Genomic DNA, 12,264 nt, shown 5'->3' on the forward strand with positions numbered 1-12,264 from the left:
TCAGGGGTTTGGTGAAAATGTTTGCCAATTGATCTTTAGTTTTATAAAATTTATTGTGACATCCCTTTTTATACATCACCACGAATGAAAATGATGCCGAACATCAATATGTGTAATTCTTGAGTGTTAATGGGATTTTTGGTCAAACAAATTGCACTTATATTATCACAAAATATAAAAACCTTTTGAAAAACAAAGTTATTATTCAAACTGAATTGTATAGAGAGTGGATGTAATTAGTTACATTTCCTTTTGAAAATGATCTACGAGCTAAGCCTGCAGGAAAATGTGCAATGGAATTGTAAAGTCTGACTACTTTCTTAATACACACCGAGTCAAAGAGTTTTAAAATGATCTTACATATCATAAATAAGAGAAAAAACCGGTTTTACTTCTTGCTAGCCCATTAAACTAGCAATTTCTAAGAAAATGATAGGTTTTGTTGGTGCTTTTCCATTCTAATCAGCATTTAAATACCCAATTAATTCACATGAGGTGCCTCTAAGGTATCACAGACCAACATCGGTATATCCTTTAAAATACTTAAGAATTCCTTTTAAAGCTTTATGGTATGATTCCTATTGTAAACTTATACAATTGGAAATAGGTATAAGACTTATTTGTTATAGAGTTGTAATAATATGTGACCAAAATATTCTTGTATTGGTTAATTGATGTAGAAATACACAACACCAAAATATGTTTCAATGTTGTGTTAAAGAAGATGACAATAGAGTTGAGTCGTCTCTGGAATCATACTATCCTGAAGGACTTAAATGCCCAAAATGTGGAACCTGTGCTTACACAGGGAGCCTAAAAGCTATACTTTATTATAACAGACTTAGAATACTGGTACGAATACACTCAAACACTGATACACAGATACTTAAATACTTAGAATACAAAAAAAATAGGATGCAAGAATTCTGAGTAGACCATGATATATTCTGTATGGGTGTATCTGTATGTATATAAATGTGTTTGTACATGTACTAGTGTACCTGTACACACACATGTGCGATTTGTATGTCTTTACAAGGGGTCTTATCCCACTTGCTTGTGAGCAATGTGGGACTAAAGAAAGTTCCCTTGCTCTTGCTTCTTACCTACTTTTGTTGTATAGCTTATTTAACAACTCTACACGTGCATTACTAAGAAAGAAGGGGGAAATAGAGGAAAACTTTGAATCTTAGAAACATATAAAATTCAACAATTCCTTTGAGGCTGATTGAAATCTAGCACATACATAAACACTAAGCATAAGTGTACCCTTAGTTACCCAAAAAAAAAAGCATAAGCATATCCACACTATAATAGTGCCTCGAATTAGGAATTGGAATCAGTCCACCTATTAATAAAAGAGTCCAAACCTCAGGTGTGGAATCGATTAGCTTATTGATTCAGTTCTGATCTCAAACCCTTAGGATTGGACCGTTAAGAAATCAAACCAATTTTGTCAGAATCGGACCAATTTTGGTTGATTCAGATTAGAATCACCACTGACCAATCCAATCCCCGATTCCACACTTTGAAATATTATCAAGATCTATAAGACTGATTCCAGCCAATTCCAACCTATTCCGATCTGATTCAAGTCAGAACGATGGAAGCGAACGGTGCCCGATCTCCGGTTTTTAAACCTTGCCTTCAGTTTTCACTAATGCAAATAATATAATAAGATTATTTTGAGCCTAAAATCCTAATTAATCCTAGATTTTTACCGCTAATAACACAACCGAGAAAGGTGAAGAACTCAGAAATGCGAGGCCAAAACGGCGAAACCCAACAAAAAGAAGAACCTAGCTCTGTCTCTCTCCATCCGAATCTCTCAATCTGATTAAGCCAAGAGGCACTCCTCTCTGCAAATTAAACTCATCTGAGACTAAGAACACATAGCGAGTTTGTTATCTAAATGGCTGCGAGTAACTCTAGGGTTTCAGTCATTGAAACTGCTCTGCTTTCACTCTGAGATGGAAGACGAAACCCTCAAATGCCCTATACAGAAATTCAAGCCTGTCTGACGTTATTTCAACTGAGATTAAAGACAACAAAGGAGGTTTTTTTTTGAGGTTATCTAGGTTTGTTTCGTATTTGGCTCGTTCGATCTGCTAATGGACTCCCGAGATTTATCGTCTTCAGCCGCTGCAAGTAGAGAAGGTTCCTCGGCGGATGAAGATGGCCTACTCTCCGTTACTGCCGGCCTTGCTAAGGAGGCGGCTTTGTTGTTTCAGTCGCGGAGGTATACGGAATGCATCGATGTGTTGAATCAGCTCCTACAGAAGAAAGAAGACGATCCAAAGGTGAGGTTCTGCAAGTTCTAGAATTTCTTTTCGGCGTTACTAGTACTTTCATGAACTAGGGAACTCGAGAGTGATCCATTTTTTTTTTTAAATCTTTTTTTTTCCCGCTTGCTTTTTGAGTATCTTGTGGAGGTATTGACCGGATCCTTTCTTATCATTCAGTTATCAATCAACAGTTTCATCTCAATTTTCTTGCTGCCGTCAAAATATTTAAATTTATGTCATTGAACAAAGAAATGAACTTATTTACTAAATCATTTTTTTCTTCTGGATTGTTGCTTTGGATGTTCACAGTCTCCACCAATAGGATTATTCTCCAATTGTAAAGCTCGAATTTTCTTTTGAAATATGGCTATTTGGATACGGAACAATAACTTTACAGAATTCTGTTGCATAAATTAATTAAGAGCAAGGATTACACTGATCCTCTGAGGGACTAAGTAAATGAATGGAGGGACATTTGCTTAAGAGTCACTACTGGTTTTTTTTTTAAATTGGCTACTTAGGTCTTACGGCATTCTGCTTCAAATTTTAGAGTTAGAATCTTGGGCGTAAGCGAGTAAAAGAAATTGGCACTACTTTTAGAATGATGAGGTAGTGATTTCTAGAAAGAAAGATCTTCTTTTGTTATGCTCATGGCTCTGGAGATTATGATTGTACATTGTTTGACTCTATTTTATCCAATGGATGGTTGTATGGTCTTGAATTTGTTGGTTATCCTTCAAATACAAAAATCTCAGTCTTAATCTCGGTCAGGATTAATTATGGTGCACCCACCTCACGGTTATGAATGGGATAAAGTAATGGAATGTGACTTTATGTATGATTAAAAAGCTGAGCTGAAGAAGCTCAAAATATAGAAGCTTAAAATCCATTTACAATCTAGAATTCTTAAAAGCTGCAAAGATATAAGAGAGTTTCATCATACACATATAATATATTTAGAATCAACTAAACATTTAAAGTTCAAAGCAGTGGATCAGTTTAACTGAAATATATTCAATTTCTTCACTCATTTTTGTTAGAGACATGGATGTGATCTTTAGACGATGTGGTTGGTGGATTTGGATAATTGAGAGACTGATGGCTGCTTGAAAGAGATCTGCATTTTATCATTTTTAATGCGCTTGCCAAAAAAGTATTGCAGATATATCAAGAACTGGTATTGAGGTGTACAAATTTCTATTAAAATATGGTTTTCAAATATAGGATTGAATTTATAGTCCAGTCATGTATGTTCGCTTTGACTTCAGTTTTTGAGAGGAGGTTGTAGCAGGGAAGCAGAGTCTTCAATCTTATCAACCAAATTCATCCCTTTGCTTCTGATTATTTAAGAGGTCTTAGGCAGGCTGTGCGCCTTAATATAGTTTCTGTAGCCCAAATTGAGTGCCTCTCCTCAAAATTTATTCATTTTTTATTTATCAAAAAAAGAAAAGGAAAAGGAACAAGCATTAGTTGGATGAGTCCAAAAAAAGAAAAAGAAAAAGAAAAAAAAGTAGGAACCAAGTTGGGCGTGGAATGGAAAAACAGTGTGCTCTTAAAGTCAAACATATGACCATATCAGATGCTGAAAATAGGTATAAATCAAACTGATAGAAAGATCACATTGTACGCCAAGAGTAATAACCTAGGAGTTATGAAAAAAGGTTTAGATGTGTTTAGTTTTAATGGCCCTGGTAGGTCAAGATTCATAACCTGTTTTATAAGTATCCATATTGGCAAATAATATGAGGAATGCACTGTAATTATTTTTTATATAGAGATATGTTCTTATTTAGTCCCCTCTGGATGTATTTGTTAAGTTGAATTTGATTGTTATTTTCTTGGTTAAGTGGGTCCTTCTGGTGCCTCTATCAGAAAATGAGTGGTTAGGTTGTTGGAATCTATTAGGAGACTACTGAAAAGGAGATTCTGCGCTGTTTGAATCGCAACATGTTACTTCAATCTGAAAAGCAAGGTTGGAAATCTCGGTTTCGAGGCCGGTTTCGACCCTGGCCGAAATCAAGATTTCATTGGTTTCGACCAAAACTTGGTTGAAACCTGGTTTTTTAAATGCCAAACTCAAAACCAAGGTTTCAAGGCCAGAAACTGTTTATTTGATTCTTTTTTTTGCTGCCTATTTTTAACATTTTACACCTACTCCATGAATTAGTTTCACAAAAAAAACCACCCAAAATGGTGCTTGTGGTTTTGACCCAATAATGTAGTCCTAGGTAGGAGTAGTCCCACTAGGAACCAGGGTAATAGGATCACCAAACAAGGCTGGCCGATTGGGACAGCTTAGGCTAATTAGGGCAGAATTAGGGTTAGGGTTGGACAATGGCAATGGGGTTTATGGGGTTTTAATGTGCAGGTCTAGGGTGCTTTTATGACATATAAATAATAGGATTTGGGAAGGTTTTAAAATTCTACAATTTTGGACAGAATTGTGTTGCAGGCTTTGGGTTTTAATGGAGTGAAGGAATGGAGGGGATAGAGTGGGAGTTATGAGCTGGATTTTGGATTGAGTGTAGGGAGAAGTGTGGGGGATGTATGCTGGAAGTTTGGTTTGAAACTGATTGACAGATTTGAAGTTATGGAGGATTCCTAGTTAGGGTAGGAGTGAGAAGAAGAATGTTTAAACAAAGTTCAGATTCAAACTTACTGGATTTGACGAGATCTTCAATGGCAGCAGCTTTGAAGATGAACAATGGGGTCTTCCGATCTACAAGATGCAAGGAGATAAGTAGCAGCCTTCCCGGTCTTCACGATGCAAGTAGTCGATTGGAGATCCACCAATCCCTTCACCTTGATATTACTCACAAGGCAATCTTGATATTACTCACAAGGCACACTCACGATGGAGCAAAGGCAGCAACAAAGGCAGCAAGCATAAAGCTGAGTTTTTATTAATCAAATTCGCATTCAATGCTAGCCTCCCTTACAAACTTATATAGAAGACTCAAAAATAGACTTAGACACTAAAAAGGAAAGGCCTAACCCTATCTCTAACCTATTAGGTAACTTAAACTGACTAGGAAACTAGAATACTAAAGGAAATAGACTCAAAATATGGCTGGACTTATAGAGTCCTAATCCAGCCCAACTTACATCATATGACCACTTAACCAAGTCACATGATCACTTAAATTGAATCAATTGGATGCAACCAATTTGAACCGGTTCAATTAAAAAACATAAAAGTAAACTAAGTATTGGGCTAATCCCGTATGCAATCTATATACTCCTAGTTTAGGCTCATTAAAGTGACCTATTACATAGAAAACCCTTGGGAACAAAGGCCCAACATGTATATAACCCAACCCTGGGCCTATTTCTAAAGAAATAAGCCAATTTCTATGATGAACCTGCATCACCCAAGTTTGATAGGTTACAGTAAATGTTGTTGTACACTAGCCCTATTATAAGCATTGAGTCTACATATAATTTAGATACAGGAAATGTAAATAAGCTATTAAAACACTCAAAACATACATTATAATGGAAAACAAACATACAACACTCACCGCCCAATTCCACGTGGAGTTTCTTAGCGGGTCATTCGACGAGATGTGTATGATTGTAAATTGTAGCCGCTCCTTGGAATGCACCACATATGTATCCCATGACATGTTATGGGCTCACTTTTTTTGATAATCCATGACTGCCCACCTATAAGCGCCATCATCAACATATCGGTCCATCGGAGGTAACCCGACCTAGGGAATGACTCATTGAGACTGAAACTGGGTGGAGCTGGCACAAATTGTTGGCCCGAATATGAGAAGTTGCGATCGACGAAAGATGACCCACCCCCATACTCAGTGCCGAGGAATGAATTAGAAGATCCACCATAGCCACCCTCATTGCCACCATACCCTCCAAATGGCAACAATGTCGAACATATTAACTTGAAGTCCATCCATCACATTTATCTCTATTTTTTTTTTTATTATTTAAGTTTGTTGTGGGAAAAGAAATTTTAAAGCAAAAAAATTCAATAAATAATTCAACAACCTAAAAAATAATCCGACTCTGTGAAGTCGTAGATCAGGCCATTCTATCTAATATATAAAAGATTGAAACATAACTACCGTATCTATTAGTATTTTCTACTGAAAATTAGATTTGGGGAAAAAAGGGTTTACCTTCAAGCTCCAATATTCCAATCCAAGGTTTAGAAGGGTTGAATGCTGATGAGTATGCAAAAAACTGGTGATCAATGAAGTGATTTGGGCCAAAAATCAAAGTTTTTGGCAAAATCTAGCTTGTAGGAGTCGAAACTTGCGAAACGGATTGGTCGAATCGTATCGAAATAAGACAAGTTTCGATGGGGATGGGGTATTTTAAGTGCCTAGTTCAACCAGTTTTGGTCTAACCAGGTTGGAACCACCGAAATGTGCAAAATCAAAACTGGTCAAAACCTGATACGATCCAGTATCGACCTTAGGTTTTGTATCAAAAGTGGTCGAAACTTTAAGTTTCAAACGAGGTTTTGTTCCGTGCTGAAAGGTAGTTGAACATACCATTAGATATCATTATTGCATAAAATAGTATATTATAATCAATATTTTTTAAGGATTATCAGACCAGTTGGTCTGACAATGGTTGGATTATTTGTACTGTTGGTTGAAAAGGAAGGAAAGTCCATACCAGTCAACTGAATGTAGTTTGCTTGAGAAGTCTGCAGATCGGCTGGTTCTGATGTTTGAAATGTTTGGACTGTCGTGGAACTTTTGACCACTGGCTTTTATTTTTAATAAAGATTAACAGTGTTGGAGACTTGATATATGGGTCTTTGTTTACCCATATAAGTTAAATATCATTGCACAGTAAATGCTGCTTGAGTATTTCTTAACAAATCTAATGTTATATAATACTTTTTAATTTCATCACAATAGAAGCAAATAGAGGGATTTGAAGCTAGGATGCCTACAATTTTGAGTTCTTACACAAGGTAACAGCATACTATGGCACCATGTTGCGCATCATCTTTTTATAATAAATTAGCATTAAACACTAGGAAGGACTGTTCGGATCATTGACTGAAAAGGGAGGATGGTGTGACATCTCTTCCATTTTTGAAAATATTGATAATGTTCTTATTCTTTTTCTTTTCTCCTCACCAGTGATTGTCATTTACGGAAATACTGGACTTTATTGTATTATTTTGCACTGATGAAAATGTATGTGGAAAGATTTCCAGCTTGGACTATTTAAAGAAGGTTTTGATACAACCCTAATATTTGCCATGTGGTATATCAGGTAGGACCCACATTGTGACAGGCAGGTCTCAGGTCCCCTACTTAGTTTTCAAGTTTTCATCCCAATGGAGTTGGCCATATGGGGTGACAGTTTTAAAGATTCATTAAAAACTAAATAGTCAAGTGTTTTTTTTTTTTTAAATGATTGGGAAAAAAAGCAAATGGCTGGAAAAGTGAAGATACAATAGAAAGATGGCACTACATGGGGGGTGTTTTATGATTGAATTTGAATTTAGACATGGAATTTGAACATGACTTGTCATGCCCAAGAAATGGCCTAGATCCGTTGAGCCCTAAAGGTTGGGCAAGAAACGGGAGAGGCGTTGAGGGGGCCAAGCTCTTTAGTCCCACATCGGCTAGGGGGAAGAGACTGGGCTAGTTGATAGCCCCACGCACTCCTCCAAGGTCACGACTCGTTTTAATACTGTGAGGGGTTCACCCCAAAGTGAACAATATCGTGGCTTGGTGTGGGGCTGGGGTGTTACATGACCAATTTAGACCTTTTGAATTGCCAGATGCTCGTCCTTGTGGCTAAACTAGTTGGTATGTTGAAGAAGGTCTTTGTTGACAAGTTGGCTGAAAGACCTTTTACCTAAGATTATCAGTACATGTTCCATAAGTGACATAGTTTGGACATACTGGATCTACTAATGATCTGATCATTGGTCAATTCTGGAGGAATTGATATATTTTATGTTGTCCTGTACTCCTGTGTCATTTATTGTGTTTAACATGTTAAAGGAATACCTCTTACAGACGCTTATTACTAATTTAGTGAGAATTAAACAAGTGTGAGAAAATTGTCAATTCGAAGGAGATACATTATAGTGGGTATTGCTCTGTTTGCTTGAAGGTGTTGTTTCTTGATTGTGTTGGCCTTCTCTTTGTCCTTCTTCTTTTGGCAAAAGTCTTGCAGCATGATTATTTTGCTAGTCCTGGCACAAGCCGCACAACCATAGTTTAAAATCTCGCCATTTCGGGCTGGTCGAGATATCCCAAATTTTGCCGAAATATGGTATTTTTTCTGTCATATTTCGACACTCCATCTCGATGGGTTTTTGGCCATATTAAGGCCTAATACTTCATGTACACCTTTATTTAAGCTAAATAAACACATTTAAACCTTCATATTGCAAAAAAGTGAACTCAAAGTGGTGTTTTGGGTTTGCACCCTTGATTGACAGTGTACGGTCGGACCCTGATGTATAAATAGTTAAATACACATTGTATAAGTACTCAAAGACATAATAACAAATTGAAACAAAGTAATGAATAAAAATAAAGTCAAATGTAGCCTTTAGTTTAAACTTTAAACTAAAAAATTCATTAGTGCATAAAGTCATTAGTTCAATACTCAATAGTCAATACACAAAGTCGCAAGTTCACAACCCACAAGTCACAAGTCACAAGTCACAAAACTCACAACTGTCATGAAACAAATCCTAATAATAATTGCTATGCCTTTTTGGATCGACCCCACTTATGCTCTGCTGGAGTTTACGCCCATTGCTCTCTGTCTGAAGGACATACGTGGACCATTGTATAGTTTCGGAGAAGAAACGAGTGTAGTCATCCACAATTGCCATGTAAATGGAGTCATCAACATACGGAAGGTAACCTATCCTAGGATATTGGTAACCAATCTGTGACTGTGAAGAAGAACCATGACTACCCACTGATCCAGTATGATGTGATGTCGGCGCTGGCATCATATATGGCTGGTGAGTTGGGTAGATAGGGTATGAAAAGATGTTGTCCACAAAAGATGATCCAGTACGTCCCTGGGGCTGGTACTAGGACTGGGAGTCATAGTCCCCAACGAACTGCCCATATCCATATCCATATCCACCTTGAGGTTGTGATGCACTATAATCCGATGACGATGGAGTGGTATGTGTGTCAAAAGATGGGGCACACCAATGCCCACTTGATCCTCCCTCCCTATCACCCATACCCAATCCGCCAATAGGGCTAGATTACTCATCAATATCCATATAATCAGCAGCCTGTGTCTGCCAACCCCTACGCTTCCTGGTGTATGATAAGGGGGTACATGAGGGTGCGGGTGGGGCCTCAGGTGCACCGTGGTCCGTATCTTGTGTGACATGATCAAATTGTTTTTGTCCGGTGAATCGGACAGGTTCTACAGGCGCCGTCTGCTCGTCTACCACATAAGGCTCTCGCATTCCATCAAATGCTTCACCACCACCACCACCACCACCACTACCACCATCATCATCATTATCACTGATTCACTGCCATCATCATTACCATCACCATCACTTCCATCAGCTCCAGTCTCAGTCTCAGTCTCAGTCTGAGTCTGTGTCTGATTCCTGCCGGTACCACCTGAGGACCTGGACAAGTCATCATCCTCATCAGCATTGCCACTTGTGGGCTGGAATGGTATGGGTGATGCTTCCCGTGCGTGTATTTGACCTTCGTCAGCCATATAGTCATCCACATCAGCACCCATCTCAGAAGCTATCACGGGGTCTGGCCTACCTCCCTCCTGATCCAACACTGGCTCACCTCTATCCCTCACCCAATTAACAATAGGGTCATCATCTGAGTCAACCTGAAAGATGTCGGCGAGGTCAATAGTGCCCCGTTGTCCCTCATGTCCCATGCGTATGTGTTGCAGTTTCAGCCTCAAGTTGTAGTGCACATTTACATGTCAGATAGACGTTGGAACCCAATCTGTTGCGCCTCTTGGAGTGGATGAGCGAAAACGTACTACAGTTCCTCTCACAGCCAGATGCAGAACATGTTTGGGCAAGGACCTTGATTTCTATTCTCCTTAAATTCTCAGTCGATTCCCTATACAACACCTACCATTCAGCTGCATTACAAGTTTACAACAAAAAAAGACATGTGTCAAAATTTTTACAACTTTCAACTTTCAATACATATGTAATTTAAAAGAATAAGGTATTGAATTGAGTACCAACATCACCGCGTGCTCTGCCTTGTACTGCAACATCGGTTCTAAAACTCCCCAATGCATCCCTAAAAATCTTCGTCTATACCCATGTGGAAAATTAGTAATGACTCATGAACTAATTACTACTTACTAATTATATTCCAAATGAATTAGAAGACTCACCTCATTGTTGCATATAAATTTTAGTCTACCATCTGGCTCCAACTTTTTTACTACTTGTTTCACAGCATCAATAAGTTGAGTATCCAACCCAAACCTATTATTATATTGATACTTGGGGTTCAAGTAGTATGCTGAAAAGTGACATATAGAAATGAGATATTGTCAAATGCATAGGTAATTAGTAATATTACTAAGATATAAGTTAGTTACATAAACAAATTACTCACCAGCCTTATGCAGTGGATGCATAAGTTGAATCTCCCAGCGAGCATTGATAATATCCAAGAAGTGCTTGCTACTACGAGGAGCCACATTGTAGACACTATCCTTCATTAAGTCAATGGCAGCATATAGGACTGGCATGATGGGGCCTTTGAGAGCGGAGTCTGCTATCTGTAGAACTTTAACTACTGGCTCCAAAACTTTCACCATTTTGCCTAGCTTTGTCCAGAATTCCTCAGAGAACATGGTTGCCTGTGCTTCCCTCCCACTTGCGGTATTGGACCTCTTTTTATCCAAACCACTCCTGAGAAGCAAACATAGATCTCAGCCTGACCTTCTTTGTCTCAAAGCTTTTGAGGGCAATGTAGTTTGTGGCGAATCTAGTGATGCCCGGCCTCACCAAGTCACCCTCACATTTTTCCCTCAATAGATTTAGTGCAAAGGAGTGGTTGTATACAAAGTTGGTGACTTGTCTTGCACTTTCCACCACAGTCTTCTCCAACTTTAACTTCTCCATATCCTTTAGCATTAGATTAATGCAATGGGCCGCACAAGGAGTCCAAAAGAGCCAGTACTTACTGTTATTCATCATCTTCTCACCAGCCTTCTTGAAGTTGCTTCCGTTATCCGTTACAATCTGGAAAACATTCTCTTTTCCTACATCTTTTTCAACCACTTCCTGTATTTTGCATCCTTTATCTCTTTGGATGCATCCACAGATTTGAAGAAAACTGTCCTCCTATCACAATAGACCATAAAATTGATGATGGACTTTCTTGTAGGCCCAATCCAACCATCTGCCATTATAGTCTCCTGATATGTCTCTCACATACTCCTCATTTCACCAATGTACTCATCAATCTCAGACTTTTGTTGAGGTAAATAAACATTCATTACCTCATATGGGGTAGCCCCTTGACCCCTGGGCCAGCCTCTGCAATTGTGTCAATCATGGTATCATAATGGGGGCCTTGTGCGGTGTTTGCTGGGATGGTATTGTATAGCATCCACTTAGCGATTGACTCTTTCACTAACCCCTTCATATTCTTCCATGCTTCTTTGATTTTTGGTCGAGTGCTTCCCTTCTTCCTATGTAGTTTAGGATCTGATGCTGATGGTGGTACTGGTACCGATAGAGGTGTTGGAGTTGTCTTCATACTTTGTGATCTTTTAAAAGGATTCAACAACCCACCAACTCTAGAACCTCCAGATGTGCCAGCTCCTCCACTACCCCCTACTCTTTGTCTCTGCTGATCATATCGAAAACTAACTTTACTTTTCGAAACAGACCGTCGAAAGTCCTTAGCCTCCTGTGGTGTTTGTATATCTTCAGGCACATAGATGGGGTCATCACTGTCATCATCATCAGAGTCATCATCTTCATCATGGTATT

The 12,264-nt window shown here is 38.5% G+C and overlaps 1 protein-coding gene across 2 annotated transcripts in view; it reads left to right on the forward strand.

Annotated features, from left to right (window-relative positions):
- The first annotated feature begins 1,737 nt into the window (after nucleotides 1-1,737).
- LOC122651499 (CCR4-NOT transcription complex subunit 10-like) overlaps nucleotides 1,738-12,264 on the forward strand; it is a 35,913-nt gene continuing 25,386 nt past the window's right edge. Inside the window, exon 1 of one of the 2 annotated variants that reach the window (XM_043844904.1) lies at nucleotides 1,738-2,300. In XM_043844904.1, the coding sequence (XP_043700839.1) occupies nucleotides 2,112-2,300 (189 nt within the window). In that variant the 5' untranslated portion in view covers nucleotides 1,738-2,111. The remainder of the gene's footprint in view (nucleotides 2,301-12,264) is intronic. The other variant, XM_043844906.1, reaches the window with a different exon arrangement.

The sequence above is a fragment of the Telopea speciosissima genome, chromosome 2, assembly GCF_018873765.1.
Source record: "Telopea speciosissima isolate NSW1024214 ecotype Mountain lineage chromosome 2, Tspe_v1, whole genome shotgun sequence".
Classification (NCBI taxonomy): Eukaryota; Viridiplantae; Streptophyta; class Magnoliopsida; order Proteales; family Proteaceae; genus Telopea; species Telopea speciosissima.